Here is a 27,836-nt window from a genome sequence, read left to right as displayed (position 1 = left end):
AGTAAATTCAGAGCAGTTATGACCATTATGACTGACATTAAGAGACTGTAAAAATGCTTGTGTTGCACTGAAGATTCTATGTTGAATACTACAGTAAATGAAGCTTTTGTTGACGTTTGGAAATTTTTCTTTGCAGATAGATTTGTTGCCCTTGCAAGCAGCATGGGAACACCAGTATATTTGTTTCTGGTTGTCAGTTTGTTAGGATCTTATGTTTGAAGTCTAAATCATAAAGAGAATTGTACATAGCACTTCTCGTCGAAAAGCACAATGTGTGTTTATTGGCTTTTTTTTTTTTTTTTTTTTGCCTGTAGCGATGACAAAGAATGATCTCCAGCTACCCCATTACTACGAGGTAATGGAGTTTGATCCCTTAGCTCCTGCTGTCACTGCAGAGTAAGTCATTTACAAAATGATTATTTTTTGTCTAGATTCCCTTTGGTAGCAGAGCTAACAGGGCTTGCTTATACGTTTAACTTTGTTTAGGTCTTGGCAGAAATTGATGGCCTTATTAAAAATGACTTACGAGGTTTTATGGAGGCTATTGCTCTTAATGGTCTTATTGTTCTCAGTCTTGTGACTAAAAAATAAAAATCCTGGGATTGCACATTAAGAAATAACCAGAACCATCATGTGCATCCGTGGATTCCTCAGAGATGCCTTGGCAGAAAGTGGGGTTCTCTCCAGCTTGAGAAGGGCACTATTCACTGATGCGTGACATAAGTGACACCACATTGATGGGATATTTTAGCTGTTCTTTTGACTACTAATCCCAAAAATACTTACATAAGAACTTATTTTTAGCCTTCACTACATATGACAAGAGTGTGCTCAAAATGGATTAATAAAGCATTAGTGTAAAAATTACTTTTTAACTTGAAATCCTTAAAACACCATTATTTTATGATTCTATATTGGTCAAGTGTATATAAATATTTATGGGATGGTAGGCTTATTAGAGCTTTAATACCCTTTGATTGACTGAAGGTTAGCCCCAAAATTGTTAAAAATGATTAAAGCAAGTTTATGGAAATCATTGTTCAGAAACTGGTAGCCTGCTGGCTGTATCTTGCCTGCAGCTGTGTTTTGTTTGACCTATGCGGAATTTAAAATATGCATTTAAAAAGTAATTGCCAACAGTTAAAAACTGAGATATTTCAAAAAATATCTGGACCTCTGGATTCTTTTAGATACCATGGCAATACCAGGCTGGCATTTTTACATGCTAGCAATAGGTTGGGGCTGAATATTAGCTGCCTCCTTAAGGTGAGGCATGCTCTGCAGTCCAGTGGCCTGCACCTGGTCCCCTGCGTCCATTCATTTGATCTGCCTGGCATGTGTAGACATTTGAGGTTTTGACCCTTGCTTTAAGCCCTCAATGTAGTGATCCATTTTGAAATAACTTATGAATAAATCTTGATAGACTTAGGAGTTCATTAAATATTTCTTAACTTAGAATTGTGAAATTTCCCTAAGTCATTCTGTTTGATAAAGTTCAGTCATGTGCTGTGTAACGATATTTCAGTCAACGATGGACTGCAAAAATGACAGTGGTCCCCTAACATTAGCACCACATAGCCTAGGTGTGTAGTAGGCTGTGCCATCTAGGTTTGTGTAAGTATACTCTATGATGTTCGCACAACGATGAAATTGCCTAGCAATGCATTTTCAGAATGTATCCTCGTTGTTAAGCAGCACGTGACTGTATTGCTGAGTATATTAATGGTTTAAGGAATTAGAAATTGGTTAAACTAGGTTTGCTGTCTGGAAACTGAATTTTTTTAATCAGTTTATGCATCCAAATAGGAAGCAGAAAAGTTTTTTTTTTATTATATTCCAGTTAATTAGGAGGTTGTTGTAAGTGGATATGGCAGTGCAACAGATATTAAGATGAGAGAGGTACTAAGAAGCTGGAGAGGTGAAACTTTGGAATTCTCTACCATTGTGGTTATCACTTTCTAGGGGATAGGGTGTCTCAATTCCTTTGAAAGTTGCATGAAATCCAGGGAACTTCTCTCTAAAGAAAACAAAATCTTGCAGAAAAGTTCTGAGATTTTACATCACTGGTTGTCCACGAACCACAGGTTAAGAATTTCTGCTCTAGTGCGACACGGAGTACAATACTTATGAAGATATATACGTACACACAATTCATTCATTTGACGAATGCATTGAACATTGACTATGTGCCAGGGACAATGACTGGTACCTAATCTATCATGTTGAACGAGAGAGATTCTCTCTGTCCTCATAAAGGTTAAATCTAGTGTGGAGGCAGAAATTAAATCAGCAGCCAAACACGTATTTACTCGTATTTGTGGTAATGGTATGGAAGGTTATGGTGACTTGACAGTGTATCCCAGGAAGATCTAGGTTAAATGAGGGTTAGAGGAAGTGACATTCAAGATGAGACCTGTAACTGTTAGTCAACTGCCAAGTTTAGGAATCAGTTTGTAGGCCCAGGGAACAATGTGTACAAAGACCCTGAGGAGAGTTTTGGCACATTCAAGGAAATGGAAAAGCCACGAGCAAAGAGAGCAACAGGGAACCTATTACCAGATGTGGAAACTGCAATTTGGAAACAGAAAGAAGAAGGTGCACAGCTGTGATGAACACCACTGAGAGGACAAGTAAGATGAGGACTGGAAACTAGTAACAGATTTTTTGTTGTTAGTGCTATTGAGTTGATTCTGACTCCCAGTGACCCTGTGTGCAAGAGAGCGGAACCCTGCTGGGTCTTTTTATGCCATCCTCTCACCTTCCAGAGCTGTATCAGGCAATGCTCCCCTGCTATTCACAGGGTTTTCATGGCCAATTTTTCAGAAGTAGGTGGTCATGTCCTTCTTCCTAGTCTGTCTAGTCTGGAAGCTCCACCAAAACCTGTCCACCCTGGGTGACCCTGCTGGTATTTAAATACCGGTGGCACAGCTTTCAGCATCACAGCAACACACAGCCTCCACAGTATGACAACCAACAGAGAGGTAGTATGGTTCCCCGACCAGGAAATAAACCTGGGCTGTGGCAGTGAGAGCACCTAATTTCAACGACTAGACCACCAGGGTCTAGGTTATTTAATGCATTAAATAACCGGAAATCATTGATTTTAGTACAAGTCATTTTGGTAGATTGATGGGGACAGAAGCCAAATTTCAGTGTGTGAAAAGTAAGAGATGAAGTAGAGACAATAAGTGCAGATGACACTAGAAACTTAACCATGAAGGGATGATGGAAAGTGGCCTGGCAGCTCGAGGATTACTGAGGTGATTACTCTAAGTAGACATGGGATTGAGGACGGTATTGTAAAGTGGGAGATGCTGGAGCCTCTGTAAATGGTGAAAGGGAGGATCCAGTAGAGAGGGAGAGGTCGAAGATTCAGTTTGAGAAGGGGGATACCTAATGAGTGAAGTGTTTGAGAAGCCAGCGGTTGACAGGATCACAGAAGTAGATGATGGTGCACATGAAAATAGACTTGAAGATTCGGTGATGGGAAGATGAGGAAGTCTCCATATCAAGGCATTTAATTAAGAAGAGAGGTTTCTGCCTGAGAGTGAGAGGAGGGGGCTCAGAAATTTGAGGAGAGTAAAGGAGCCTGAAATAGTTTTGTGGAAAATGAGACAAAACTTATTTGAGAAATATATTAAAACTTTTGGACCATGAAGTTGATTATGGCTTCATAGTTTCACAGTGCTGTGGTTTTTATGCAAGTTTTCCTCAGCCATGTTTTAGTATGTAGTGTATATGAACATTGTTTGTTTGTAGGTAGAGAGATTTTCTAGCTAAAGACATATGTAAGACACACATAAAGAACTGAATGATGTCATAGAAAAATTACTACATGCGAAGTACAAAGATAACAGTTAAGCTAAAGGTGGCTCAGGAGTTTGGACTGTAATAACATAGGTTAAATAAGCTGGCATACTAATATTTTTTAAAAGTGTTTTGAGGCCAGGAAAAGCAGAACAATTTTTGCTTTTTTTTAAAGCAGAAAGCAAACTGTCCAAATTTGAGCCATATTTTCCATTAAATCACAAGTAAAATGAATTGGTTATATAACAATACATATTTATAAGATGCAAGGGACTTGGAGCATTAGGATCTGAGAAAGCTATCATGTAAGCTTTAGGGCAGAGATTTTTGTTTTTATTCACTGACAGAGCCTGAACACCTAAAATGGCACCAGATTTTTAGCTAAGGTGTTGGCAGTTAAAAACAAAAATAGTACTTTAAAACAGATATAAATCTTTTTGCCATGATGACTTGTTTGTTTCAGAGCTATTTATGAAGAAATTGATGGTCATCACCAAAAAGGAGCTGAAAGTCATAGTGATTGTTGAGGTAAAGACTTCAATTTATACCACTTACATTGCACATTCTACATGATTTCAGTGCAATTATCACTTTGAGTATTTAGTATATACATTTTATAAGGGCCATCCAATCCTCTGACACTTTGAGTGAAATAGTATATAAGTCCCACTGAATCACTCAAATTGTAATGAACTATTGTTCACTAATGCAATACATTGTTTGTGACTTTGTTAGCTTAAAATAACCTTAGAATGTAGAAGTTGGTTTATGGTATAGAAATATGAATGCTAACAAAATAGATGATCAATAAAAACTTCTTAGCAATGGATTCAGACATTTGTGCTCCTAATACCTATTAACTGGGACTAGTAGAACCCATTCATGGTTAGTCCACATAGGTCTGGATTCTATTTGCTGTAATAGTCATCTCATTTATTTATGAATGAATGCATGACCACCAGTAACCTATTAACCGTATTTATTCCCCTTAGACCCTTCCCCATGGAAGTAGTACATTCCCACCTTTCCTCTACCAAACTGTGGCTCTCTAGTTACCAAGGAATAGGGGAAGAGAGGGAAAGGATGGATGGACATGGTTGACTATCTTCTTTTTATTCTAGGTGCAAGTGCATGACCAGCTCACCTGCTAGACCCTGTCCACTTTTGAGACCCAGAAGACAAGACCTACCAACACATCAAAACCATGGTGGAACATTTCTCCCCTGCAATAATGAAGTTTAAACAGAAGAGTAACAGCCCCAGAGTAAGATTTATGGTTCCTGACGGCAGCTCAAGCTTTATCTCAAAAGAACTTGGTTGTAACATGAATTCACTTAAAACTTTACAGAAGAAAAGTTCATTGTACTGAGGCCAACCAGGTTACTTGTAGCATCTTATGTTTCACAGACCTTCCTACATTTAGAAATCACCACACAGCCATGATAAGAGGAGATGAAGATTATTTCATTACAAAATAACTCTGAATAGATGTTAAGCATGAAATGTGAGAAACTATTATTCAGGAAGAATACTGAGTGCCTTCATTTAACTAAAGTTGAATGTAAAAGTCAATTTGCACTTCTTTATAAATACTACTCTTGTTTAGGAGTATGAACTCTAAAAGCCGTGATTGTAGTTTAATTATATTTCAGGTACTCAGATGAGGTCACCGGACTACATCGGACTGCCTTTAAATAGGACTCTTTATAATACTAAATTTTTTTTTTCTTTTTACTGCAATTTAATATTTCTATTTGGAACAAAAACTACTGGAAGACATAATAAATTGTGCATTCGTTTATGTCATAAATTACAATGACAAATAAATTACTATTAAAACAACTTAATACATCTTTTTTATAGCATTTGTTCAGAGAATCTTCACAATCCCACACTTACACTTTAACATTCAGGGACTTGGAACTGTCGTAAAAAATGATAGAAGCCTAGTAGATATACTTATGCATTTTATTTCAATTTCATGATACTGAAATTTCAAAATAATTATAAAGTACTCTGAATGTAAAATAGTCCTAGATCTGAAAGGAAAACTACAGTCAAATTTGAAATCAGAATGTAATCTTTGGGCAAGCTGGTATAGGGTGTAGTGATTCCTCTTGTTTTGAGCTTTTAAAATAGTGACTGTTCACAAAGAAAGTAGTAACCAACTATATTTGAGAAACAATGAAAATGGTCAGAAGTTCTGACCTACAGCCTAAAACAAATAACCCTGGCATTAAAAAAAAAATTCATTATTACAAGTATGAAGTGCTAATAATTTGGAAGGGGACTGGGGAATTAAGATGAACCATCAAGTCCAAGCTTACATATTTAAGAAACAAAGCAGTTTCTTTTAATACTATTTAACAAACTAAGTATGGTTTTGAACAGTCATACATTCTAAATTGGCGTGTGGATTCCTTATGATAAAAAGGTAATCCCGTTCTCTCAATTTTAAGTAGGGTAAATTAGTTGGGAAGAAGAAAAGAACCATCAGTACATAATATTTAAAATAGAAGCATATTTCTCTTCTGAGAAGACTAAATACATGATTTTTCAAAAATCACAAATTTGAAGCGGGACTCAGTTGCTGACTTCAATTATAGCCTGGAACCGGCAACTTGTATCCCTCCTTTGCTTCAAAAAAAGTATAAGAAAGAGTGATGAGATCAACATTCACCATTCTTGGATCTTCAGCAAATTCAGGATCAATGTAGAAAAACACTGGCATATCTACTTCCTCTTGTGGATTAAGCCTTTGTTCTTCAAAACAGAAGCACTAGAAGTTATAGAAAGGTATTTATTAATATTTCTATTATCTATAACAAACTAATATGGCTTTAATAAGCCTATTGTGAAATATAATACTTAAGTTCTGTGATAGAATAATAGCATCTTTTCATCTCAGATTGAGTTTTGCTTTAAGGACTGAGAATCAACAAATTAATTCTTCTAAACTTAAAAGAAGATATCCATATGATTTGGTTCTCAACCTCTACATAGCTGTTTAGAAGCAATAAAAAAAAAAAAACAATTTGAAGTTTACAAGAAATAAATGTTCAGAAATCAGTACCTACTAAAACACTGCAGTACCCTTAGTACTAAACAGTTTTATGTACTTTTATAATATTCTATGAAGTCTGCATTTAGTTGTACCTGTATTTTATTGAAATACTGTCCAGCTTCAAACGGGACAACATTGTACGTGGAAATTCCGATTACTGGCTTGTCAGTAGGATTCTTAGCTTTATAAAACGCCAGTGCAGTCTCTCCTGGCACTACCTGTTTTAAGGAAAATATACATCATCAGTACTTTAAATCTCACACAGCTCCTTCTTTCCCTACTGTATCAGTCATATTATTTTTCCTATCCATCAGACCATAATACCTAATCTAATGTTAAGGCTCAGCAAAATAGTGAATACTACCCATGAGCATCTGATTTTCAAATTTTACTTGCATATATCAATGAAGAAGCAATGCTCTATTATACATATTTTGTTACGGATTCTCCTCTTGTACATCTGAAGTCTTCAAGCAACAACCTGCGAATTAAGTTATTTAACATGTGTCCAAGGACAAGCCTAGCCTATCACAGCCCATGCCTAACTTCTTAACACTTATCCCTGAATATCATTATATGATTGACTAAAGATTCTTTTTAAAAGGTTACCAACATTGAACCTAGCTTATAACCAGAGTAAATTGAACTTATAACCAGAGAAAAGCTTTGACTGAATAGAATCTTTATTTAACAAAATAGCACCAATACTTTTTTAATAAGAGAATAACAGATAAAATAAATTGCAAGGCTTAAAAAACATCAATTTCCAAAGGATGCACTATTTGTACCAATTCAGCCACTAATACTTTGTATACTACGTTTGGAACTAATGTTCAAAATCATAACCTAGAAAACCCTCGCTCAATCAAGAGATTTAGTCATGTTTACTAATCTGGGGAAGCACTAATATTTATAATGGTTTTACAGTAAGCTTTATGATTCAGCTTTTCGGGCTATTCCTCAGTTCATGAGATAATTTCAGTTAAATCTTCTAGGATTCCAGTTAGTCAAGATTTTAGGAAACCTTTAAGGTGTAGTCTTTCTGAAGTAGAACATGACTACTTAGTATGATTACTTCAAATTTTATTTTTTAAGGGATCGGGATAGTTTTGGTGTCAATCAGTAAACTACCCTTCATTGTAACCAGTGATTTTCAGCACTTTTCCTGTATCATCTATGCCTGAGGGAAAGACAACTATATAGTATGACAGCTGCTCCTACTCTCAAGATTACTGACCAGAGAACTTCTTAGTGAATTCTTCATACGATTCTAATAAAAACATGACATTTTCCATTGTTCCAAACTGACTTTTACTATTGTACCATGAAACTTAAAAGTTAAAGTATATTCTTTTACATTAGGTGTAGGGCACTGTCAAAAAGTAGTCTGTGGGAATAAAAGAATTACAGTAATGGAGTCAGTATTTTGAAATTAATTGTAGACAAGTGTTTTCTAAATCATAAAACAGTTTAAGTGATGAAAGAAAGGAATTTTTACCTTGAAGAAAGGAATCTTTTAATAACTGCTTTAATCACTTACATATATTTCTGTCTGCTGAGGTCTAAAGTTCCACTGGAGGCTTGCGTGCACATCTGCATTAAACGTGACTTTGATGATGCGATCCTTAACAGGCACCATGTTTTCAATCTGGTCTGATGCATGCCCTGCTACTGCTGATCCTCCAAGTCCAGTAGTCTAGAAAAAGATATTAAAGTATAATACGCTAAATAATACTTTTAGGTGCTGATGATCTATTGAATGGATAAAAACGAAATTTTAAAAACAACTTAACTCTAATAATCCAGTAGGAGTCAAGTTTATATACTATCACTGACCATTTCCCATGAGTATATCAATGGTTTGACCACTTTGGGGGTGTCAAGCGGCTATACTTGTTCAAGTCATATTTTTTCAGTAATTGGTTATCTGGCTTAGTCAAAAATGAGTCATTTGGAAGAGTGTGGACTCTCCATTGATAATACAGCTCAGAATTTCTACCTTAACTTTTTATTAAACATACTTCCCTTTACTGCTATTATTTCATATCAACTATTATTAACAGAAACAAAATTTACCCAGGACCCTGTCATTTCAATACAACTATTTAAATAATTCCATTTTCCACATTCTTGTATCATCTTTTTCCATATAACGTTTACAGCACAGATTACTTTGTAGCTTCACTTCTGTAGTCTGCTTTTCTCAAGCATCATAAGTATTTTCCCATGTTGGTAAACGTTTTTGTAATTTTTTCTGTATTTTTTGTATAGTACAGCTTTTATAGCTATCACCAATTAATCAGAGAACCTGATCCCTTTGGCCACTGAACCAACTAATCATGAGGCATCAGGATAATCTATGTCTGACACTTCTTGCCTATCTCCATTGCCATTAGTTATTTCCTTATCAGAGATGCTTAAAAAAAATCCTTACTTCCAGGGTCATCATTCTTCTGATGCTTGAGGTTGCCAGAATTCTGGTCTTCGGATAATTAATCTGTTACTATACTAGGAAAAAAATACCAAATTTGAGGCCAGGGGAAGATTCCCAGCAAAATATAGTTATTAATATCTTCTGCTTGTTACACAAGTCAACTAGCTTCACTCAACTGCCATGCAACATTATCGAACTACATCATAACCCTAAGAAATGCATCAGAGGGCAAGCCTTTATTTATCCTTGTCTAATAAGTATATTCTTCTGCCCAAGAGCACAATTATGCCTAAGTTTTAAGATAAAACTCCTTTTCCTGAAGAATTTTACTCACGAGAATAAAGATTCCTTAGTGTATTCTTTCTGACAGTCTTTGAATAGAGATTCTTCAAATTTGTAAGTGAGATGATTAATTAAACAATAGAAAAGGGCACTGAAAAGAAAATATGTCCTGGGCTCTAGTCTAGTTCTGCCACTCACTACAAGAACTACATAAATCTTACTTACCTTCCGTGGGCTACAGTTCCCATACTCATAAAACGAGACCATTGTATAAAATCCTTTATATAATCCCTTATATTCGGCTCCAAAGTTCTGTGATTCCAAAAGTGAAAGAGCAGCTTTTTTGGAAATGTCCCTATTTAACATCCAACTGTAATTTAGGTTTAGGTTGCAAGAAACAATTATTTTTACTTTCCTGCCCTGTGCTTGCACATACATGCACAAAATATGGTCATTCACTTAAGTTTGGGTCCAAGTTTCTCAAGCTTGGTACTAACGACATTTGGGGTTGGATAATTGTTGTTTTGCGGTGAGGTGTCTGTCCTGTGCAGCGTTGGATGTTTAGCAGCATCCCTAGCCTCTACCCACTAGACACCCATAGCAGCCTCCTCCCTCACCTCCCAGAAGTTGTGACAACCAAGACAACCAAGAACGTCTTCAGACATTGCTAAATATTCCCTGAAGAATAAAATCCACCACCACCCTCCCTCCCCGGGGTTTGTGGAGATCTATACTTGCTGTTTTGGATTCAGTTCTCATGATTTAACCAACTGGTAGTTTTGAGATTCATGCTTGGTCTAGGCTGGCCTCTGATGAAAACTAATGCACATTCCCCACTCATCCTCCAGAAATCAAGCTACTGTGCTTTTCCACATAAACGCTCATACTAGGAAACTGAAAAGTCCTTTTGACTTACGCTGTTCCAGTCTTTATGGAAAATAAAGGCAAGTTAATCTCCTTAAGGACTGGGGAAGTAACCCAGGCATTAACAATAGTGGCAGGAAAGAGTAAGTACCCAGTGATTCTCAAACTCTGCTGCACACTGAAATCACCTGAGGAATCTTTAAACTATTACTAACGCCTGACTCCCACTCCAAGACATTCTGATTTAATTGGTTAGGGATGTGGGCTGGGTGTCAGGATTTTTAAAAGCTCTCCAGTTGCTTCCCACGTACAACAAGGTTTGGGAACCACTCTCAGACATACTGAATGAACCCAATGTGTAGCTCTCGCTTGTGGCATGTTTATTTAAGAAGCTCTACTGGTGACCCTAATGCCCAGCCAAAGCATCAAACTGCCACTTAAGAACTAAGGAGAACACATGTGAAATAGGCGAAGTTGGCCCTTGCTAGTGGTTGAAAAACATCAGTCTGCATCACACTCAGCTAGAGGACTTACTAAAATACAGACTGCAGGGCCCTGCCCCCAGGGTTTCTGATGCAGTAGTTCTGGAGTTGGGCCCAGAAATGCGCACTGAAGTTCCCAGGTGATGCTGAGGTTGCTGGTCCGGGGACCACACTTTGAGAACGACTACACTAGTTTCGGATCTAAAAGGGAGCCCAGGGTAAGCACATTACAAGAATCTATTAGCAGCGGGGGCAGGCCTCAGAGGCCTAATTCGTGCCTCTTTGAATGGATAAAAGGCTTCTCCCAGTTTAAGCACAAGTACCACGCAGACTCCCATTTGCAGGGTTAGCCTTCGCACAGAAACCCTGCGTGGTTCACAGAATGAATGCATCAACATCAAGTACATTGTAAAGGCGGGCACGTGTGCAAGCAGCAGGAGGGTGAGGCGGATTGCTGGATAAGGGGGCACAGGCTGCGGACCTCGGTGGTGAGGCGCGCGTGGCACAGAGATCAGGGAATTTCACCCCGCAGTGCGGCTGGCGCGTGCACGATCACCAGAGGGGCCTGGGTTCTACTTGAAGCTTTGTCACTAACTTCCTTGGTGACCTTGGGCAAGTCACTTTGCTGAGCCTGCCTCCTCTGCTACGTGATCTCGGACACTCCTTCCAACACGACCCCGCCCCGCGGGCAGCGCCGGCCCTACCTGGCAATAGAGCCGATAGAGGGGCACGGCGGCGTAGGACGCGCCCAGCATGCCGACGGCGGCCGCGGCCACGTACGTGAGGACGGTCTTGTTCCGCCGCCGCCAGTCCTCCTCCTGCGCGCGCGTGTACGGGTTCGTGCTCTTCGGCCGCCGCGGCGGCTGCACGGTCAGTTCTCCAGCCAGACTCGGGGGCTTCCATGTCCCAAGCCGCCTCAGCCCCGTCTCAGCACCTCCTGTCCCACTCCTGCCCGGCCTGAGACACGGCTCTACCCTCTCCGCTACCCGAGTCGGGGACCCAGGGTGGCTCCAGCGCCAGCCACAGAAAACGACGGGCCTCAAGCCCGGACGCCAAAGCCCTCCCATACCGGCCGGCAAGAACGCCCGCCCGTCAGAACGAGAGGTCCGATCTCGCGAGGCCTCCTGCATCTCGCGATATCTGAGTTGAGCCTGCCGCTGCCTTGGCTACCTGGCTCCTCAGGTGGCCGCGTTTGTAGTCGGGCTACGGAGGCCGGGTTGTCAGATTACGGGTAAGTTCGCGTTTTCCTTTATGACCGTTCCTCCCGCTTTGCTTTCTTCCAGTACTCTCTAACTTAGGAAAACACCTTACGCTTCTCCGCGTGCAAGCCCATCATCTCTTGGGTTTGTGTCCCTGATCTTCCTAAACTCCACCAGCCTTTGTGTCGACCTAGCGGTCCCCAGCGGCCGCTGTCCCGCGGTCCTGTGACCCGGGGTCCCCTGGCCGCCGGCCTGCTCCTCACTGCCCGGGACCCGGGCTCGAGGATCACCTCTCCCAGGCAGCCTTCCTGTGTTAACCACAGCGCCTTGGACCACTCACACATCTACAGTTTCCCAGCCCCTGGGAATCGGCTTCCACTGCTCTGATGCCCCTTAACTACTCGCCCAGTGAAGATAACCGCTTCTTTAGCGGCAGAGGCGTTGTCAAACTGAAGTTTGTTTAGGGGAGAGTGACCAGAATATGAGGATCATTTAAGGAAGGATTGAAGGAAATAGGGATGTTCATCTTGGAAAAGAAACACGTGAGGGATGTAATAGCTTTCTTCAGTTGGGACCTGAGGGGGACAGACGGTCGAGCCGATTTTGCTGTATGGAAGGAAGCATTTCTCTAGGAACTATAAAGTAGTGGTTACGAGCTCAGATTCTGAGGTTAGGTTCATACCTGGGTCCGCGCTTTGGCCTTGTGTCCTTAGGTCAGTTATTTGAACTCTCTAAGACTTGGTGGCCTTCTTTGTGAAATGGGAATCCCAAGAGTCAATGAGAATATGCGTGTAAAGCGACGTTCAGTGCCTGAGGCATAGTAAAAATTTAGTAGATGTTAGGCTTTATTTCTAATGACCAGAGCAGGTGTAATTATCCCCATTTTATGAATGAGGAAAGGGAAGGCCTGAGGAGTTAAATGACTGTCATTTAACATTTACTTTATATATTGCCCTTTTACTTCGTGCCAGACCCTGTTCAGCCTACTGGGACTGCAGCACACAGAGGGTGAAACAGGATCGCTTCTGTCATGCAGTGCGCTCTCCCCTGATGGACTCAGGAGATAGTCAAGGAACAGATACATGAATAAGGGAATTTCAGATGATCATCAGTACAGTAAAGACAAAGGAATAGGATATGTGATTGAAAATGAGGAGGAGGGGGAGTAAAGTCAGGTCTTTCTGAAGATGTGACATTTGAGCCTAGTCCGGAATGATGATAAGGAGCTACCTACACAATGACAATCCCAAGCCATGCAAAGGCTCAGAGGCAAGAAAGAGCTAGATACCACTGAAGAACAGAAAGACCAGTGTGTTCCTAGCACAGTGAGCAGGGAGCAAGGTGGTAGGAAATGGGGTCAGAGCCGGTATACAGGGGCCAGATGACACAGAACCTTTTAGGCCATCTCCAAGGGTTTGGGTTTTATTCTAAAAGTAATACAAAGCTCTTGGAGAGATTGAAGCATACAGGTGATATGATCTGTTTCACATTTTTAAAAAGATACTGGTTATGTTGTGCAGGTGGATTAAAGGGAGGAAGGAAAAAAATGGAAGTAGAGTAGTTAGGAGGCGATTGCTATAGTCCAGGTGAGTGATGATGGTCGCTTTGAGTGAGCAGTTGATTAATTTATGGTCGCAGGGCCAGAAAATTGCAAAGCCAATAAAGTCCAAGTATCTTCTGATTTTTTTCCTACTCTGGCACAAAAATTTCAAGATTCTATGATTCTTCAATTCGTATTGTTTTATGGGAATGTTTGGAAATCTTTTTCATCTGTATCTACCTTAGTTCTTATACCAAATTGTCAGCTCTTTCAGGACAAGACCTGTCTGTCTTATTTTAATTTTCTTACAGCGTAGACTCAAACTCCATACAAACGTTAATGTCCCTGAAACCAACAATATAGTCCCTTCGACCATCGTTTTCCTCTAGGCAGCCCTCCAGTGTAGCAACAGATAGCAGTATAAATATGTCAGAAATAGTGCCTTTGTCTTGGACTCTATCATTTTATTTTGTTTTCTAATTGCAAATGGAACTATTCCTTTCCAAGGTCCAGTAATCTTGACAGCAATAAAGTGGTGTTGCCTGCAATTCCTTTGAGTTTGAGTGTGCTTGTATGTTGCGTAAATCATTATGTTAACTAATGGTAAATAATGGGTTCTTCCATGAATGGAATGTGAGCACTTCAGGGCTAGTACAGCCCTGTTTTGTACAGAGAGATGTTGATTACAAACTTAAAATATCAGGGGCTGGACTGCCGTTTCAGACTTGGCACCTTTAATTTGTAATATTCTTTAGCGGTAAATATTTCAACCCTGTGGACCCTTTCTAGTTAGCTCTGATCATGTCCAATTTTTACACTGTAGGTAAAATAGGTTGTTATTTTTGATACAAATCATTTTGGGAGGTGGGAAGTGAGCGAAATGGGTGGAGCTGCAAAAAGGAAGATAAAAATGGAAAAAGAAACAAGATTTTGATAGTCACCCAATGTTTTCTTATCTGATTATTTGTTTACAGGCTTTCTGAAAGCTTAAGGATTATAAAGATGTATTTTTAAAATTTGGTTTGTAATTACATTTTAAAATATTTTTAGTTCATAATATAAATTAAGGAAATTGCAACTTAAATCTTAATACGTTCGTCACTGAGCTGTGTTTCTTGACTGGCATTTGGCAATATGAAGTACCCGACAATTATTCCAACAGTACTAAGAACTGTTTATTTGGTAGCTATTTATTACATACTTTCCTTGTACCTAAAAGAGGAAGTGTAATGAATTTGAATAAATAGTAAGAACAAATGAATTGTTGTTTGCTTGAGAATTGGTTGGATAATTACTGTTTTCTGATTAGTGCACAATAATGGCATGAACTTGCCTCAGTAGGTCTTGATATCTTAGTTTCTTCTTTCTTGCTAGCTTCCTTTAAGCCGTATGTTTGAGGGGCTACTCCATTTAAAATATCTTGAATAAGTTTATATGATTGACAGATAAAGTGAAATGAAAACAGAAATCAGTCATCAGTAGAAGGCATTTATTTTTTCACCTCACATTTATCCAGATCAGGGCCAGCTTCATGGGTGTGTGAACTGTGCAGTCGCACAAGGCCCTGCTCTTAAAGAGCCTCTCACTTAGATGGGTCTCCTGTACTGTACTTGGTTTAATGCTCTGCTGTCAATGTCTTGAAATTCTGAATAATTTTTTTTAACGTGGGGCAGAAAACCAGGGAAAATTCAAAAGCAGGGCACCCAACCACAGGATTTAAAAGGTAAGAGACAAGCCAACTGGCAAATTCAGGTCTCCTGAGAATAGTCGGATTATATGAAATAAAATCAGACAAAAAATCCAAACTCTTGGGGCCAACTTGCTGGTATGGTGGTTGAGTTCGCTTGCTCAGTTTGGGCAGCCTGGGGTTTGACAGTTTGGATCCTGGGCACGGACTTACACACCGCTTATCAAGCCATGCTGTGGCGGGCATCCCACATATAAAATAGAGGAGGATGGGCACAGATGTTAGCTCAGGGCCAATCTTCCTCAGCAAAAAGAGGAGGATTGGCAGGGGATGTTAGCTCAGGGCTAATCTTCCTCAAAAAAAAAAAAAATCCAAACTCTTTAACCATGGTCATCTAGACCCTGCCTACTTCTCTAACCTCATCTCCTGCCTCTCTGCCCGTTCACCATGCTCCAGCCACATTTCTTTCTGTTCTGTAAACACCCCAGATTTGTTCTCCCTTGAAAGCTTTTCTCTGCCTGGCATACCTTGTCCTTCAGTTTTTCTCCTGGCTGACCTATGATTTGGATCTTAGCTGGAACACCAATACCCAATCTAACTTAGCCGTCTGTCCAGTCACATTTGATCCTATCACCTTTGCGTGTCTGAAATCTGGTTCATTTTAGTTTTTCCTTTTTTATTGGTTTTCTCCCAACACTCGAATGTAAATGCCATAAGATCAAGGACCTTGGCTTGTTCACCGTAATCAGAGCACCCAGCATGGTGCCTGCACCTGATTGGACTGGGTGAATGTTTGGTGGATGAGGGCATGAATGAAAGCGAGCAGGAGGCAGGTAGTCTGGAAGCTTCTGAGAGCAGTGAGCTGTTGCTCTTTGGCGATTTCAGGTTTCAAGAAGCCTAGGACTCCTTCTTTGAAGCTGTTCTCTGGTGTTCCCCACAGGGCTGGGCTGTGTTTTACAGGCAGATATTATGCATCCACCCCCAAGCCAAATGAGCAGCATTCCTGAACTGCTTAGATTCTTGAAAGAAAAAAATTCACTAGCAGTGGGAATATTGCCCTTGGGTGCGCCATAAAGGAGATAGGAAAATACCCCTTTGACTGATCTTTTCTATCTTGATTTCCTGAAACTATCCTGTCATTTTAAAAAGATCAGTTAAGTAAAGGCTAGCCCAGGGAAGGGAGTCATTCTTGATTATGTAACCTTACGGCTTATATAAATAGCTAATGCTGTCTCGAAGAATCTCTGTGTGTTAAGGTGTACAACTTGTTGCCACAGTTTCTGAACGCTTATTTTTTTGTCTCTTCAAGTATAACACTGAATCTATGGGACTGACTTTCAACAAGAAATATTTCCAGTTATATTATTAGCTTCAGTGAATCTGTAAATAGTAGGCATTTCCAACTCGTCAGTCACGGAATCCAGACAAATTATTTATTGGGTAGCCCGCACCATCATGCCCTCTTCCTCTCTTGAAATGACGTTACTGTAAAATTTCAGTACACAAGTGCCTTTTTTTCCTCGTCTCCAATTCCTTCCAAATGACCTACCTGCAATATATCCTATCCCATTCGTGGACCTGACTGACCTTAGAGGGGTGCGCACATTTTAAAAAGGAAATCTCCCTTAAAAAACAGTGGGGAGGGCCTGGCCCGGTGGCGCAGCGGTTAAGTTTGCACATTCCGCTTTGGCGGCCCGGGGTTCACTGGTTCGGATCCCAGGTGCAGACATGGCACCGCTTGGCAAGCCATGCTGTGGTAGGTGTCCCACATATAAAGTAGAGGCAGATGGGCACGGATGTTAGCTCAGGGCCAGTCTTCCTCAGCAAAAAGAGGAGGATTGGCAGCAGACGTTAGCTCAGGACTGATCTTCCTCAAAAAAAAACCCAAAAAAACCGTGGGAAATTTGTAGTCTGGTAAACCTGGAATCGAATTTTCCGTTCGTGGAGCCAAAAAGAACCTTTAAAGGTCCTTTTATGAATGGTCTTGTCATTCTAGATATGAAGAAACTGAGGAGCAGGGCAGTTAAGTGGATAATCAAAGTCACATGGCTACTGGGCGGGAGAAAGGGAACTCAACTGCAGATATCTTAGCTTCTAGACTAGTGCTCTTCCCAGAGCAGTGCACTTCCAAATAGAAAACCACTGGCAAGGAGAATTCCACAGTGTTGCTTTTTTTAAACAGACTATACATGGTTAATTGCAGGTCAAATTAACATTAAATAGTGTTTGTACTGTGAGTTTCTTTGCTATGAGTCATTTCTTTTTAACTTATAGCAGAAAAAAAGTGTTTTATTAATTTTCACTGCTTGTCAGTTTGCTTACAAAGAAGTAGTCATAAGAAATTATTTAAAGGGTTTAGCCAGTTTTCTTTGGTAAACACCACATCTGTGTTGTTTTCTCTTTCAACTTGCAAAGTTTGCTGATACCTTGGCAAATGAAGATAAAAGAAGAGAATAACATAAAGGGAAAATGACATTCAAGGAGACATAACTAGAAAGAGCTAATTTTAAATACTAGATACCAAGAAGGGACACTCAAACCAGATAACTTTTTGGTATTTTTCCTTCATTGTCAAAATCATGTATCAAAGTGTATATCCTCATTGTGAAACATTCAGAAAATAAAGAATTTAAAGAATAAAATAACAAATAACAGTAAATTAAAAAACAATAATTCTGTTAGTTATTATTGTTTACATTTTAGTGTATATTTATCCATAAATTAGTTTTTAAAGGTGAAATTATTCTGTACATTTCATTTTTACCCTGCTGTTGTTTTTTACCTAATAATATATCTGGGAGTAATTTCCAAGTCAACGAATGTGAAAGAATGGATCTGCATGGTCATTTTTGATGACTGTGTAATGGTATTTTATATGGACATACTATAAAGTATTTAACCATTTATCAGTTTTTACGTATTAAGATGGTTTCTGATGTTTTGTCATTATTAACTGTTCTGTGACAGTATTCATGAACCAACAAACGTTTTTATGTGCTTGCTGGGTCACCTCTTACCATAGAGTATTAAAAGGGCCCAGTGTCCTGCCTTTTATAGACAAACCCGTTTTTGGATTTTCCATCATTACTTATATCCTCTCTCCCCAAATACCCTCATTAAAATGTTTTTGCTCTCTCACTTTCTCTGATCCTCTTTTTCTGATTGTTCATAATTATTCATTGAAGGTGCTAAATTTTCACTTTTGGGGGATGTTTTACAAGTTCTATAAGGCAAACTTACTTTCTTAGATACCTTCCTGTTTGAATATAAAATCAAGGAGTGCCCTAAATGTCCTTATTGCTCTCTCTGGAATCTGGTTACCTTATGTAGTATGTGAACCTGAAAAGACAATTCCGTCTCTCCTTTATGCACTTGGAGAGGCCACCAGTGAGTGCCCTCTCCTAAGAAAAAACCACCTTGAGCTCCTTTCTTGTCTTTTGTTCCCTCTCTAATAACATAAGCATTAGCCCTCACGCTCAGTAATGAACATTTAGATCTCCAGTCAGTTGATCAAGATAATCTGATGGATCTTGAAAGACATCTAGATGTATATGAGGCCAACAGCTTCTGACAAAGCACCTATATGCTGAGCTTTTTACTATTATTATTACTATTAGACTGTTTGGGCTTAGTAAGTATTAAGCCAAGAAATCTCTCCCTCACTGTTATCACACTTTGTCCTTCTTCCTTGTCCTTCTGGTTATATTTTCACTTTTAAGAAACAACTAAAAGACGTTACAGTTCCTTGACCACACAGCTTATTAAGTACTTTGAAGTAAATAAAGAACCTTGGCAAGGGAGGATAGGAATTAGGCTATTGTTTATAACGCTCTTATAAATCTATTCCAGATGTATATTATTTTAATCTTTGCAATGCTAGCTCAGTAAGTCTTCTGATTGTTGTCTGTAAGATGTATATATGTGTGTGTGTGTTGAAGTGTTAAATAAGATGTACTTGGATATAAGCATACTGCAGTTAGACAATTTTCAACTAAAATCTAATATATGAATTGTGCCAGTTTTTCCTTCAACTGGTTTATTTAGTAAAGTTTTAAAGTAAAGACATTCAATCATATGGTAGAATTTAGGGTGGGAGGGAAATTATTTTCTAGAAGATACTACTCTTAAGGCTTCCCAAAACGGTTTTTGTTGTTTACAAAATAGTAAGATGTTTTAAAAGGCATTAAGTTAACAACAAAAAAAGATAAAAATACCTAGGAATTAACTAGATAAGAAATGTGCAAGACCCGTATGAGGACAACTTTAAGACACCACAGATATGACACAACTAGGATGTGCAACTAAGATATACAACTATGTACCAGGGGGACTTGGGGAGATAAAGCAGAAAAAAAAACAAAAACAAACCAAAAACACCATCACAGAAGGTCATGAAATAAGACTTGAACAAATGGAAAGACATTCCCATGGATGAGAAGAGGCAACATCATAAAGATGGATACCAATACTTCCTCAATTAATTTGTAAATTTAACATGATTCCCTGATAATTAGCATTATTTTGTTTTGTTTTATAACAAGATAAGGAGATTTTTAAGTTAATGTGTAGAAATGAACAACCGAAAATAGCCAGGGAAACTTGGTTAACAAAAGAGCAGTGAGGACCTGTTCACCTCAGAGTAATATGACCCATACCCTCAGGGATTGTATAGTGCACAACCTGAACAGCTGGATGCTTCGTGCCTGATTGTAGCTCTTTCTGTATCAAAACAAAAGTCAAAGAATCAGAGTATTTATTCATATTTGTTTATGTATGTATGAAGGAACTAAAAGGATTCACAAGAAACTAAAACATTAGGTACCTAAGTGTGTGGAAATGGTGTGAAGGTGGACAGGATGGATATATACATCTGTTTTATCCACATGGGAATGTACTAGTTATTTTTAAAAATTAAAAGACAATATTTTGTATTATGGTAACTTCATCAAGTTAATTTTTACCATCATTTCTCACAGATGTTTTTATCCTTTATTTTCTCTATTTTTGGTCTAGTAGAAAGGACTAATTTTCTGAAGTATTGAATGTCATGTCTCTGAGAATATAAATTATTAAGTCCGTTATTCAAACATCATATGCATGATGGACAGATTTTTTTATCTGATGATTTCTAATTATATGCAATGAAAACTTTTAATGAGATGGTAAGTAAAGCAATTCATATATCAAAGTAAGGCTCTGATTAAATTTTCTGGAATAGATTCATCTTATAAAACAAAATTTTTTCCCCAGTGTTCCACTTTCTCTATTTTTTGCTGACCTAACCTTTTCCCACTTATGAATCAACAAACTAGAAAAGCAATATATTTTCCTTGAATGGGCCCATTTTTGGTAAAAGAATAGAATGTTTTCTTTCTGTGTCATTCATTAATAATGTGAAGTTGGTGGGGGGGTGCAGTGTTTGTGTAACGTTACTCGAACCCCTATTGATTGAGGGCCTTGCTCGCTTGTGTAAAGGAAGGAGTAGGAAACAGGCAAAGGAGAGGCAAAGGAAAGGCATTTAATGCTATTTAAGGGTATGACAATGGACACCATGTTCATTTAAAAAAGAAAGCCTGCTGTTTGGATGGGTAAGATTAAACCCATTTCTGTTATTGTAAAAAAGTGTAATCAATAGTATCATCTTCATAGAAGAGAGACAGCATATTAGCACTATTAACACTCATCCTACTTTTTTGGAGAATGGCATTTTTCCACATAAATTAATTTCCCAGCATACTGTAGTGAAAAAGCTGGCGTTTGAAGCCAGGCAGAACTGGATTCACAATCCACTTTACAACTGCTTAGCCTTGTGGCCATGGACAAGTGATATAGCTTCTCCATTGATTGGTTTTCTTTTTTGTAAAATGGGTTAATATTACCTGCCTCTTGGGGTTCCTGTGAGGATAAAATCCTTTAGTATGGTGTGTGGCCATGTTGGTGTTTAGTAATGACTCCTCCATTCTGGGTCAGGTGGCCTTCCTCCCTGCTCGCCCAGCACCCTGTGCATCCCACTGCAGAGCACTTAGCACCCTCCTGACGTCTGTTTACTGACTGTCTCTGGGGACAACTCTGCTTTTTAATCTCACTTCCAGTGCTCAGGACACTGTCAGGCATGTTAGGTGAATGAAATAATTTAAACACTTAAATTTCTTTCTAATGCTTTAACATAGAAATATTTTAAATGTCTTGTTAAGTATGATGTAACAATGACACATCCATTAGACTTGGGTATGTTCCAAAACCTGGGGACGCCTTGTTTACTATTCCTGCCTTAGCGTGAGATGCCGCCAAGGGGTTAGATATTGTTTCTAAGGCTGTATGGCTAGCATATAGCGGTATTGCCATTTGAACTCAGGTTTGTTTTTTTTACTTGTGTCTAATGCATTTTCTATGATATTAAATAAGATAAATATGTTTGAAATACTTAGCACGGTTTGTGACACATGGTGCCAATAAATGGTAGTTGCTGTTATTATATCAAAACTTCCTCCCTCGAGGTTTGAGAATCTGCCCCATGCATGTTTTATTAAAGCAATCTGTAATGAACTTAAGAAAACTTGGTTTTAGAATTGAACTCTTCCGTAGCTCCATCAGTCTTGTGGACTGCAGCGGCTCTTGATTCTGAGTCATTACTCAGTCAAAGCCCTAGGATTTTTAGCTCTTCCCTCAAGTCCTTGCTCTTTTCCCCTTGGGGTACTGAGTAACCTTCTTGCTTCCTGACCATGAGACTCTGCCTGCTGACAGTGATGTTGCTTGGTTGCTTCATTTCTCAGCTGCTTTTGATCTGGATGCCCCCATTGTTCCCAACACTTGCCGCAACAGGTGCTATTCTGAAAGTTGAAGTAAGTTTTTAACACTCAGGCTAGTGATTCAACTCTGTGTTAGGCTCCTAGAAGGTAGTTGGTTCTTTCTTCAGGATCCATTTAATTTATTTACAGAAGAAACTATGATGTCTTCTACATAGAATGGTTGGAGAAGAGATGGGGTAATCCCCTTGATTTTAGTTCTCTGTCTGAGTTTTGCTCCCTCTGGAATTTTGGGTTTCTGAGTCCTTCACCTCTCTGGGATTCTGCAAGTTCGGTTCGTGGAAGATGACGTGAGTAAGCCATTGCCTGTACATCTTCTTTTCTTTATCTTCCAAACTGGACTAAACCACCAACATCCACTGTGAAGTCAGTAAGGATGAGAATATCCTGTTTGTAAGAACTGATGAAGTTGGACTTTGCTGAACAAATCACTAACCAATCAATGAAGTACAAGTCTAGTCTTTTGCCTGATGACTGAATCTCAAGCCAATCTATGAAGTAGCAACCTAGCCTCACCTCCTCTAGCACCAATGAACTCTTCTTTACTATGACTCACCTCATCTTCCTCCCTTTTCCCTGTAAAAGACTTGAGCCCCTCTCCTGTAATCAGGACACTGTTTGGGTTTCTACCTGAATCTGTGCTCTCTGAATTGCCATTCTTTGATCCCAAATAAACGCTTGCTGCTGGTTTCTGTTTTTGTAGGATGACAGCTTCCTTCTGCAGCTCCCTCCAGCTATTTCCTAGGCCAGAATTTTGCGGTGGATCAGTTACTGGTGTGCTGTGTTGTTGATTTCCCCTCAGCTTCTCAGAGGTATAGCATGCCGCCTCTGCTTACCTCAGTACACCGTACAAATATTCCCATGTTCTGTATGTGTGCTCAAACTTGAAAGTGTTTAAGACGGCTTTCTGTAGCTTTCAGCTTATTCAGTCCTCCTTTATCAATTATCCTACCATCTATTTTTTTCTTCTAGCAATTTGTTGAAAATCATCTAATGTCTCTTCCTCCATATATTCATTAACATTATGAGTTTATATGGTTTGTAACCCTTTACTCTCATTTTAGTGGGTTCTGTGGAGGGAAAGATACATGCCAAGGTTAAGTTGCCGTTTTTAACTGAAAATCAGATTTTTAAAAAATTGAATTTTATTAAGGTATAATTGATTTATAACAAACAGCACATATTTAAAGTGAAGCAACTTGGTAAGTTTTGACATATGTATCCACTTGTGAACCCATCACTACTACCTACTGTACCTGTGAAGAAACAGGCTTGGAGAAGGCTAGGAGCTCAAATTGGAACCCAGGTCTATCTGATGTCAAGGTCTGTGCCCTAGGCTCTGAAACCTGAGTTCTAGCTGGAAAAACAACCATTGACTATTTCTCATTTGTATGGGGAAAGTACAGAATCTCTCTGAATGTCTACTCATTTCTTTAATAAAAGAGTTGTGCTAAATGATCCTAATGTCTTTTTCAGCTTGAAGTTTCTGTACTTCATTCATATTTCTTGTGCAGAGGTGGTAAATCTCTGTTCAAATACAAATTTTTTAATTAAAATGAAACTGCACTGTTCTCTGTAATTTTCACAGTGGAGCTATATGAGATATTAAAATAATATTTTTTTCTTTCTGTAGGAAAGTATTTAAGAAGCTCATGGAGTAATATGAGTCAGAGTAATATAGGATCTTCAGGAAGTCCCTCAAGATAGTTGGTGAGACAACAGGAATTTCTGCTTTCTTCAACAGTGTGTTGTGTAATTATGTTGCAGGCGTTCTGACTGTAAACCTCCTAGCATTGAGCTCACAAGAGACATTTCTCTCAGTCTTTTATTAATTTGAAGTTTTTAAGTTTACTAATGGTGGAAGCTGTAATAGTTACCTAAAGCTTGATTATATCCTTCACTTCTGCCAGAAAATGTAGATTTGATATCGATATAGATATTGATAATGATATATAGTCCTATATCTATCTACCTACAGAACTATCTTTACATTTCTCGGATGTCATCAGTAATGACTAAAATACCATAGCCCAAAATAAATAAAATACATCTACCATCTGTACACATGCACATATTGTCTATGTGCCAGGTGTATGTAATGTTTTTATGCAAAGTTGAAATCAAATTTGACTGTCCTAAGACATGACAATTGATTTTCTACTTCTCCCATCTTAGGAAAAGAATTTATAGACTTTTCATCCCGATCTTCAGTTGTACAGCTGTTAAGTCCAAGGCTGCTGTGGTGAAACCATGAATAAGAATGCGTCTGCTGGAGTGTCATCTGGTCTACTTGAAAAGTAATTGTTAAATTAAATTTAGTATGTTCTGATGTATCCTGGTATGAAATATGTACATATTAATGTAAGTATGGTGGAAAGTTTCATACAGCTAATTACCTGTGGCCTAAGATAGCAGTAATAAGAAAGTCAATCAATAATTACCTTTCAGTATAAGTCAATTATAGGACAAATTCTGCATTCTCTTTTAGAATTATTTATAGATTGCTTTTTAAACATTTGTTCTGATTTGTTGAATATCTAAAATATTTTATAATTCCAGTAGTATAAAAATAACAACATGAGATTAACTTTCGCTGAGTAACAAACCACCGTAAAGTGCCTTAATCAACAAGCGTTTATTCTTTCTCATAATTCTGTGGTTTGGCTGGGGAGTTCTTCTGGTTTGCACTAGATGATGTGGGAGGGCCTCATTCGCATGTCCTGGGGCCTTATCTGGGAAGGCTGGATGGCTGAGCTCTCTCTTTTAGACCTGGTCTCTCATCCTCCAGGAGGCTGGCTCAAGCTTTTTCACATGGTGGCAGAATGGTTCCCAGCAACAAGCACAAGTGTTTTTCAAATGTCTATTTCCCCGACATTTGCTGGTGTACCCTTGACTGAAGCAATTCACATAGTCCTGTCCAAATTCAAGGGTAGAGATAGAGACTTTACTTTTTAATGGAAGGAACAGTAAAGTCACATTCCAAGGGGCATGCAGATAGGAATGGAAAGAATTGGTGGCCATTTTGCAAACATGTAACATACATATAACAAGGTATATTTAGAGAAGTCTTACTTTCATTCTTGTCCTTCACTCTGTGCCCTCATTCCTCCTATAGATAACTGTGTTTATCCTTGGTTCTTTTTCAGTGCTTCTTTTTGAATAAGCAAATTCATATACGTATAAATAAGCTTACGTGTGTGTATGTATATATGTATACATATACACATGATAATTATACGTATTTTTTTTCTCAAAGCTATTATTCTGTACAAAGTTCCACTGTACGTTAGACACTCTTCTACTCTTGCTTATACAGTGAACAAGTGTACAGCAGCCCTTTGGTTCAGGTTCGCAGATCTTCCCTGGAAAAGGGGTGTCAGGCCGGTTAGGATGTCTTTCTCTGATGCCTCCTCCTGGGAGCCCTGGAAAGCTCCAGTCTCCAGGGCACAAGCCGTGCCCAGCTGTGTGGTGTGCAAAGAGCTCCGTGCACAGGGCCCCGTGCCTTGGTGCTGAACAGCTTTACTTTCTGGGACAGCGCAGAGTTTCGTTGAACTACTTAGGGGCAAAATCAAGCCCATGGGAAAGAATCACATGACTGTAGCAAGACGTCTCAAAATACCCAGGCTCCAGCTCTCAGGCTCCACTTGCCAGCATATTCTTAACTACAAGGTGTCATGTTATGTGTGCTGTTTTCACCTTACTTTTTTTTAACTTAAAATTATATCTTGGTGATCACTTCGTATCATAGTTTATAAAGATCCTCCTTGTACCTTGTTATAAGTGTATAGTATTCTACCATGTGGATGTACCATAGTTTATTCAGCCAGTACCTTATCGATAGACATTTGAATTGTTTGCAGTTTAGGAGGATTACAAATTTTGCCAAAATGAATAACCTAGTATATAAGTCATTTTGTATTTTTTGCCAGAGTATCTTTGGAATAGATTCCTAGAAATTAGATTGCTGGATCAGAGGGTATATTTAGACATTACCAAATTCCCTCTTTAGGAGTTAGGCCATTTCACATTCCCACCAACAAAGTACTAGAGTACCTCTTTTCCTACAGCCTTGTCATCAGAGTATATTGCTGAAGTTTTAAATTTACGTTGATCTGCTAGATGAATAGCTGTATCTCTGCCTAGTTTTAACTTGTCGTTCTCTCATCGTGATTGAAGTTGAGCAGAACTATTTTTAATAGCAAAAAAATAAATAATATAAATTCTTAGCAATAGGGCAATTTTAAAGTAATGTCCTAGCCAGTAAATACGTTGCTGTGTTAACAATAGATACTTTCGTAGATTAAAAAAAAGAGGGATCCTTTACTGAAACAATAATATATGCTGGAGATCATGTGTGTCTTTATTTAAAGAAAATTTAGCATGTTTAAGAGGTTACTGGAGTACCTAGTAAGGTGCTTTAGTTCCTTCTCTCCTTCATCTTTCTCATTTGTAGGCTTCACTCCTTTATGCCCTTGAACCTAATATCCCATCAAGATGGGTCAAGGTTCTGAAATCCATGACAGTAGAACATTTTGGATCCAGTCCTTTCTGCCTTTTTTCCTAGCTAATTGACTATTGCCCTGTTACCCAGCCAGGCCTTCCAACATTAGAGCTGAATTCAATGTAATGCAGCCATAAATAATGTGCTATGTAGAGAGCAAAATATTCAAAAACATGAGTTTTGTAAGATTTTTAAAATTTTTCTTTCATTCTTTTTTTTATAATCTAACTTTTGAATACAAGTTTTCTTAAAGATATAGTTAGGATTTCTATGGCAGAAAGTAAGAAGCTATAAGCTTCTGTAAGATATGAAGTAACTTTTTTTAATAGTAGCTTCAGTTTTTTCCTATGTTTGAAGATAGCTGGAACTCCTGTATTCCACAGTGGCTTTACTACACCAAGGAAGCAGATCTCATACCATATTTTACCTCTGGAGTGAGCTAGACTGGGCTCACATTACTGTTCTCCAGCTTTGTAACCTTAGGCCACCAAGTTAACCTTCCTAGATTTTGGTTCTTTTAGAAAAATGAGGATAAGAATCTTAGGGATTTTATAAATACTAAACTGAATGGCATAATGGATGCATATCACTTAGCACAGTACCCAGCACATAATAAGTAAGCAGGCAGCCCTAAGCCATATTTCAAACTTTGACCAGTAGAAGTCTCTGCTCTGACCACAGTGTCCAGAAAGGTCCCTTGGGGTTTACCTTTTGCAGAATTCTTTTGACAGTTCCTTCTTTTCTAATGGCGTTGCTCTTATGTCTGGCAGAAATTACAGCTGGAGCAAGTGCTTCGTACCAGGCAAATACTCTTTCTCAATTAAAAGGATAAACTTTATTTTTATTTATTTTTTTTTTTAAAGATTTTTATTTTTTCCTTTTTCTCCCCAAAGCCCCCCGGTACATAGTTGTGTATTCTTTGTTGTGGGTTCCTCTAGTTGTGGCATGTGGGACGCTGCCTCAGCGTGGTCTGATGAGCAGTGCCATGTCCGCGCCCAGGATTCGAACCGACGAAACACTGGGCCGCCTGCAGCGGAGCGCGCGAACTTAACCACTCGGCCACGGGGCCAGCCCCAGGATAAACTTTATTTTTGAGATTCAAATGGAGATCATATTTATTTTGCTTTAAATGACCAAAAACATGTCTTTTAAAGTCGTTACCTAACGCAT

General features: G+C 38.8%; 3 protein-coding genes across 7 annotated transcripts in view; 2 read left to right on the top strand and 1 right to left on the bottom strand.

Moving 5' to 3' along the window:
• Window positions 1-5,610, top strand: part of TOM1L1 (target of myb1 like 1 membrane trafficking protein) — a 61,767-nt gene extending 56,157 nt beyond the window's left edge. For 2 of the 4 annotated variants that reach the window (XR_006890585.1, XR_006890586.1), the window contains 2 exons: window positions 315-396; window positions 4,271-4,324. Coding sequence is in view for 2 of the 4 variants with exons in the window: in XM_046675299.1 (XP_046531255.1) it covers window positions 315-396; window positions 4,271-4,334 (146 nt within the window). In the remaining 2 variants the exon portion in view is untranslated. Of the gene's footprint in view, window positions 1-314; window positions 397-4,270; window positions 4,336-4,928 lie in introns of those variants that run through there. The other 2 variants (XM_046675299.1, XM_046675300.1) reach the window with 2 other exon arrangements.
• Window positions 5,611-5,761: 151 nt separating this feature from the next.
• LOC124246766 (cytochrome c oxidase assembly protein COX11, mitochondrial) lies at window positions 5,762-12,128 on the bottom strand. The gene is made up of 4 exons (XM_046675301.1): window positions 11,638-12,128; window positions 8,412-8,567; window positions 6,964-7,089; window positions 5,762-6,586 (listed from the first exon to the last, which is right to left on the bottom strand). Exons 1-4 carry the CDS (start codon window positions 12,061-12,063, stop codon window positions 6,404-6,406), a joined length of 891 nt encoding a protein of 296 aa, XP_046531257.1. The 5' UTR covers window positions 12,064-12,128; the 3' UTR covers window positions 5,762-6,403.
• The window catches only part of STXBP4 (syntaxin binding protein 4), a 163,715-nt gene continuing 147,952 nt past the window's right edge, over window positions 12,074-27,836 (top strand). Inside the window, exons 1-3 of one of the 2 annotated variants that reach the window (XM_046675297.1) lie at window positions 12,074-12,164; window positions 23,799-23,875; window positions 24,341-24,462. In XM_046675297.1, the coding sequence (XP_046531253.1) occupies window positions 24,416-24,462 (47 nt within the window). In that variant the 5' untranslated portion in view covers window positions 12,074-12,164; window positions 23,799-23,875; window positions 24,341-24,415. Of the gene's footprint in view, window positions 12,165-23,798; window positions 23,876-24,340; window positions 24,527-27,836 lie in introns of those variants that run through there. The other variant, XM_046675298.1, reaches the window with a different exon arrangement.

The sequence above is a fragment of the Equus quagga genome, chromosome 11 (genome assembly GCF_021613505.1).
Source record: "Equus quagga isolate Etosha38 chromosome 11, UCLA_HA_Equagga_1.0, whole genome shotgun sequence".
NCBI lineage: Eukaryota > Metazoa > Chordata > Mammalia > Perissodactyla > Equidae > Equus > Equus quagga.
Note: the sequence above shows the minus strand (reverse complement) of the source record. Positions and strands in the feature narration are given on the sequence as shown.